Source organism: Micromesistius poutassou (genome assembly GCF_964030765.1).
Source record: "Micromesistius poutassou genome assembly, contig: SCAFFOLD_1989, whole genome shotgun sequence".
NCBI classification, from domain to species: Eukaryota; Metazoa; Chordata; class Actinopteri; order Gadiformes; family Gadidae; genus Micromesistius; species Micromesistius poutassou.
Window position 1 is genome coordinate 1 of NW_028178758.1, and position 6,467 is coordinate 6,467.

The 6,467-nt window shown below is 46.2% G+C and overlaps 2 protein-coding genes across 2 annotated transcripts; both read right to left on the reverse strand.

The window, feature by feature from the left end:
• Positions 1-123: 123 nt before the first annotated feature.
• On the reverse strand, positions 124-3,277 carry cnppd1 (cyclin Pas1/PHO80 domain containing 1; the record flags this gene model as incomplete). Its single annotated transcript, XM_084490206.1, has 5 exons — positions 3,065-3,277; positions 2,475-2,577; positions 1,534-1,615; positions 1,213-1,333; positions 124-252 (listed from the first exon to the last, which is right to left on the reverse strand). Coding segments are annotated over exons 1-5 (498 nt in total), but the record flags the coding sequence as incomplete, so codon positions are not given.
• A 788-nt stretch (positions 3,278-4,065) lies between these two features.
• Positions 4,066-6,444, reverse strand: LOC311373428 (ATP-binding cassette sub-family B member 6-like; the record flags this gene model as incomplete). The annotated part of the gene is made up of 4 exons (XM_084490207.1): positions 4,066-5,005; positions 5,461-5,529; positions 5,808-5,902; positions 6,328-6,444. Coding segments are annotated over 4 exons (438 nt in total), but the record flags the coding sequence as incomplete, so codon positions are not given.
• Positions 6,445-6,467: the final 23 nt, after the last annotated feature.

Below are 6,467 nucleotides of genomic sequence, written 5' to 3' on the forward strand. Positions count from 1 at the left end.
CACACACACACACACACACACACACACACACACACACACACACACACACACACACACACACACACACACACACACACACACACACACACACACACACACACACACACACACACACACACTGACCATGGCGTTGAGGAAATTCATCTCCAGGGCGTTGACCGTTTGGACGTCCAGTTTCCCGGCCGCCCCCCACTCGTCGTTGAACACCTCCTCGTCTTCTCCTTCGTCGTACAGGTATTTGCTTGCAACCATCTGAGTCATCGGGGCAGAGTTCACAACGGAGTCACTCCACCGACAGACCGGTTCGCCTCGAAGCGACCGCTGCGTCAGCAGCTCACAGTTTCACGTCTCATGTGGCAGACCGTTTTCTCTAAAAGCGGCACACATCATGTGTGGGATGCTTGGATTGGTCAGTCAAACTGTGGTATATTCTTGTGATTATTAAAGAGATTCAGAAAAAGGCCTGATGTAGGTGTGTGCTACCTTCTGTTCTTTTCCTCCTTGGTCATTCTTAGCTAGAGTAGTTTAGTATTGTGTTTTCTTTTGATAAGTAGGAGTAGTTTAGAGGTTTCCATTTTCTAGACAGGCTTTGGATGTTTGGTTGTGGCTTTGGCCGGGTCCGTCCCAAAGCTAGTCCCTCCTGATTCATCCATCATTCTTTTTAAAAACTCTTCTTCCTCTTTGCGGTCTTTTGCATTCTTAAAATTGTATAACGGTCATGTGTTACTTCCCCTTTCCCCCCTAGATCCACTTAGGGTTTGAAACAATGTCGTTAATGAGCACGTAAAGCTTTGGCATCTTGCTCTGGACGCCTTCAGGGGTTCGAATCCGGAAAACTTGAGCCCTACACATCAAGAGTCCTGAGTACATAAGGGTTCTCAGACTAGGAGTTGATCAGAACAACCAACCTAAATCAAGTACTGATTTTCACTTCCTCTTTTTATTGACTGTTCTTGTTTGTGTTGCGTGTGTTGTGTTGCGTGTGAATGCACGCTTGTAGGTCTAAAAAAGGACATGCAATTTGAAATTTTGACCTCAGGAAGAACAACCACATCTGATTGAGCTGATTGTGGATCAGTAAACATTTCAATTTCAAAGTCCTCCCCCCCTCCCGTTTGTATACTGCGAGCGATAGCCGACGAAGCTAGGACGAGCAGCCACAGGAATAACACGGCCCTGTAAAGGGTGACCTTTGACCTTTGAGTGGCGTACCATGGAGATCAGGAAGAGGTCGGAGGAGGAGATGTTCTGCAGGTATTCTGGGTTTCTGTGTCTGAGGCGTTCTATGTAGATCAGGGCCAGCATCATGGCGCACGGGGAGATGCACGCCTCCCTGTGAAGAAAGGGGGAATTCAGTCCCACCAATTAAGGACTGGAGTCAATTAAGATCAATTAAAACCTTATCAACTGGTTCATCTTTTGAAGTTAATGATTTAAAATAATTTGATTCAGAATAATTAAAAAGGTTGATTCGGCCGCTTTTTTTTTTTGTTGTAAGATTAAACTCCCCTAAAGAGGGTAAACCAAACACACCTGGCAACGTGGGAGGCATACTTCTTGTGTAGTTTGCGGATGGGGCTGGGCGCCGACTTCTGGAGGAATTCCACAGCGATATCTGGAGACAGGAGCAGGTACTCTCGTTTTTGTAAAATCCTTTATTTGTCTATAGCCAAAACTCAATTGACCCTGAGGTCAGAATTACACGAATGAGGAATAAATGGACGAAATGGTAATATTTTTAAATAAGGGGACATTAATAAAGCATTTATTAACATCAGTTAATACAGTTCTAAGTCGTATTATATTAGGTTAGGATTAACCCTAACCTCTATACTGCTGCTATATAATGTATCAATGAATGTCTTAGTTAACCTGAATGCCATAGTAAACATCAACACCATGAGTAAATGATTACTCCTAGACTATTAGTTGTAAATTAACTCTAAAATTGAAAGTTAGAAAGACTGAAATCTAAAAAAGGAGCTGTTTACGTTAGTTAGTGATAAATAGAATGTGGAGTTATTCTTCCATCACAGAGTTATGATTGAATCCTAACGCCGGGTCCTCTTGAGAAAGAGTTATCCTTTCAGCCCCAGCCAGGCCGGAGTTATCAAAATAAACACTGCGCGATCCTGCAGCTCAGCGAACCATGGGTCGCACACTAGAACGTCATGTGACCTGAAGGGGGCGTTCCTGTCCCGGCCCCTTGCTGAGCTGGCGGGATCTCTTCCTTGTGTGCATTGCAATACCATTGTAGTCGAATTATAACAATTAATACCATCAAATCCCCAACGTAGAGGTGTATTATGCGCATAACCCCTCGTAATAAATACAATATAAACCAAACATGTCCGTGTCAGACACATTGCCCGGGCTACAACAACCAACACGAAGAGGGCCCGAATTAAAGTTTATACGCCATGGTAAAATGACATTGAGTGTAATCAACGCATACAGGTGAGAGTGCACCTCACCTGTGACAGGGCAGGAGAGGTCATCAAGGGAGACCTCCGGGTCCAGGCCGTAGTACAGTCGCTTCCTCACCCGCTCAGACCACTTCTGATGCCCGGGGAGAAACTGCAGGGAGCACCGCTGGGTTAGTTCACCCGGCGCACACAAACACGCATATATATTTGGACAGATTTGTTCAGATTTTGAGAGCTTCATCGCAGTGACAACATTCACTGTGTTATCGGTTAACCCACTATAATGTGGTGTTGCTCACGATCACAATCCTCAAAAGTTAAGTTTAAAAACAACCCCCACAGAGCTCCAGCTCCACCGTGGAACCAGACAGTCTGCACACCGAGCGGTGCAGACCGTTCCGGGGACACTTCTGAAGCCCGTACGGTTACGGTCTGGTGGAAGTGTTGTGAAAACACGGATTACGGGTTGCCACTAAATGTGTTTTTAGCAACTTCAGCACCACCACCGCGATGTAAGAGAATATGACCGCGCGGCCTGGTGACGGTGAGCGGTGTAGCTTAGCTTAGCATAGCCTAGCCTAGCCTAGCCTAGCCTAGCTCGCCTGGTGTCGTCGCTGCCCGTCCGCCCCGCAACCCACCGTGAAGTCCTGGAAGTCCGACAGCTCGAAGGCTCTGTCGTTGAATAACGACTGGAAATCCATTTTTCTCGGGTCAGATTAACATCAGCCAGGGGAAAAAAAACTAGCCGACTAAATGTTATATAAAAAAAAAAGCGTGTATTTGTCCTCGGCTGTGGCTAAGCTAGTTCTTCTAGCTCAACCCCACCCCCGATCGCGGTGTTGTTGTGACGGCGGCCGTGTTCCGGAACTCGAGCTGCCGCCCGCAGGAGGCGCCCCTCCTGGCCGAGTCCTGATAGCGGCTGCGGCGGCCTGCGGGAAGGCGGAGCTGGACGTCCAGCCACGCCCTCCCGCAGGCCGCCGCCGTTCGCTTCTCCGGTCCCAGGCGCTCCGGGGACCGGGGCAATGTGCGGGTCTCTGTTGCAACATCTTGAAATGACTGATTCCATATCTATTCCAGATATTTCAAAGAAAATGTATTTATTAATATATTTTTATAGACGGCGTTATTCATTCAAGTGTAATATTAATTTTGGTTTTAGGTTTTTAGATATTAAGTTTTCATACTTGAAGGTATTTGGTGGTGGTCTACAACTAATGAGTAATGTTATGTAAAGTAATGTCTGTTTCAGTATTAAAACACAATTGAACACTGTTTTCCCACGACTGTCTTTTTTTGAAATTTGTCTTTTGGTTTGGTTTGAAGTTGTTATTAAAATTGAATATGAATTGTAATCGGGTCGTTAGATCCTGCACTTGTTTCTTCTCAAGGTAAACATGAACTTAAACTTCAGGTTTGGGCTGAGCCTTTTTTGTTTTTGTTTGGATGGAGGATGAGGATATATGAGTATATAAATATGAGTTGTATACGGTGCTTTCATATCCCGTTCAACCGTGGCCTGTCAAGCCCTTGAAGACTAATAAACTTGACTTGAAACAACACATTTATCTTACTTATCTTATCTATCTTACATTTTCCCAAAGCTGAACTATATAACTCATAAACACAGGAAAACATGTTTAAATCCTTCTTTTCTTTTTGATTCTTTAATATTTCTGTATTTTTCATACAAACAATCTATACAATCAAGATCAGAGCACTTTAAGGTAGTGTTTTCCGATAGTAAACAAAATAAATATACTTGCCGAATTACAAGACTAAAAACGATGAAGAAAGCAAACAAATATTTCCCTCACCCTACTGTTTTTTTCCCTTCCGTCCTCAACATAAAATGAGCAACGGAAATTATAAAAAAATAAGATAATAGTAATACTTCCATACATTACAGTGTTGGATCAACGATTTAAACACAATCAATGCTTTGGTTTCCTGAAAACGTCCTTTTTCTCCAACATATCGGTAGCCAACACAAATATAAATAATGTAGCATCGTAGTAAAATAACATTCCACCCTGAGTATAGCGTCCACATTTGTAATAAGATCAATCTCTGCCATAATCTACGGTCGACTAAAACACCAGCGAGGAAGAAAATTTAAACGCACTGCAGTCGGATCAGACGTTAAAAACGGCACTAAAACAGACAGCGAAGACACAAATTCATATTGTGCGCTGACAATTGCTCCTCGATGCCTTGGTTGTAATTTTGACAGAAAAACAACGACGTTTTCCCTGTTCTACCGATTGTACACAACACAAGCACACGCTGAAAAGTATCGGACTCGGACCGGCTGGATCGGCGAAAGCAAAACTAGCCTCGCTAGCTTCTCACGTCTAGCTAAGCTAGGACTGTAGCGTGATTCAGAGTTCAGAGGAGGAAAGGGGGGGGCGGGGGGGGGTTTGATTTAGTGGTCGCCGTGGTGACCCGACGAGGTGGACGGGGGTTGTAGTTTCTCGGACTTGCGGTCCTTGGCCTCGGTGTCTGAGTCGGAGTCCTGGGCCTGCTGCTGCCGCTGCCACATCTCCGCGTACAGCCCGCCCTTCTGGAGCAGGTCCTCATGTCTACACACACACACACACACACACACACACGCAGACACAGACACAGACACAGACACACACACACACACACACACACACACACACACACACACACACACACACACACACACACAGACACAGACACACACACACACACACACACACACACACGCACACACACACAAACAAAAGAAAAAGGCGAGACGATCACTACTGTTTTTTTTTCCCCAGGAGAGTCAAAAGGTTAGCGGTAAGCGGTTAGCGGTTAGCGTTAGCGGCTAACTCTGCTATTTTGTAACCAGTCTTAGAACTTCTTGCAACGCCGACTTACTGCAAAACATCTTACTGCAAAAAAAGGTGTTATATTAGAAAAGTGAAAGGCAGCTGGTTCCCGTCTCGGATTAACCGACTTTCTCTGAATTAAAAGTTGCTTGAAAAAAAAGCGAACACAAAAATGAAAGTTAAGTTGCACCCACCTCCCTCTCTCGGCCACCTGGCCGTCGCTGATCACCAGGATCTGGTCGGCTCCAATGATGGTGGACAGCCTGGCAGGGGAACACACAGAGGAACAGACAACCGCCGCGTGAGGTCAAAGGTCACAGAACCAGCGGGACCATGGAAACCAGGTGGGGGAACCAAACAACAGTGTTGGACTCCCAGCAGCCACTGGGCTCTGGACGCTGCGTTCTCTAACAGACGGTGGAAGGTTCCGGAGCGTTCTCTAACAGACGGTGGAAGGTTCCGGAGCGTTCTCTAACAGACGGTGGAAGGTTCCGGAGCGTTCTCTAACAGACGGTGGAAGGTTCCGGAGCGTGTGCTGTACCTGTGGGCCACCACGATGGTGGTGCGGCTGGCGCACACCTTCGCCAGCGAGGCCTGGATGTTACGCTCCGTCTGGGTGTCTAGTGCGGACGTGGCCTGTTGGGGGGGGGGGGGGGGGAGAGAGAGAGACCAGAGAGAGAGAGAGAGAGAGAGAGAGAGAGAGAGAGAGAGAGAGAGAGAGAGAGAGAGAGAGAGAGATCCGTTTAGAAGGCACACAAGTGGGTGTGAAATGACCTCAATGTCATCAACCGCGATCAAACCACCTGCTCTCCAACTTCAACCCTTTAAGAAGACAGTAATATATATCCACATAGATCCAAAATAGTCTAATAATATAAGGAGTGTTAAGAAAGCAAATGTATAAGGAGTCTAAGGAGTTTATAAGCAAAGGCCACTGAGATAATTTATAATGATAATAATAATAATAATAATACATTTGACTTATAAAGCGCTTTTTTCGATCAACCTCCAGTAGAACATGTTGATGGTCTGTGTGCTGTGTGTGACTGAGATGGTCTCACCTCGTCCAGCAGCACTATCTGCGGCGCCTTGAGGATGGTCCTGGCGATGGCCACCCGCTGCTTCTCCCCCCCACTGAGCTTCAGCCCCCGCTCGCCCACCTGGGTGTCGTAGCCTATCAGAGGGCAGGGAGCGCTCATCC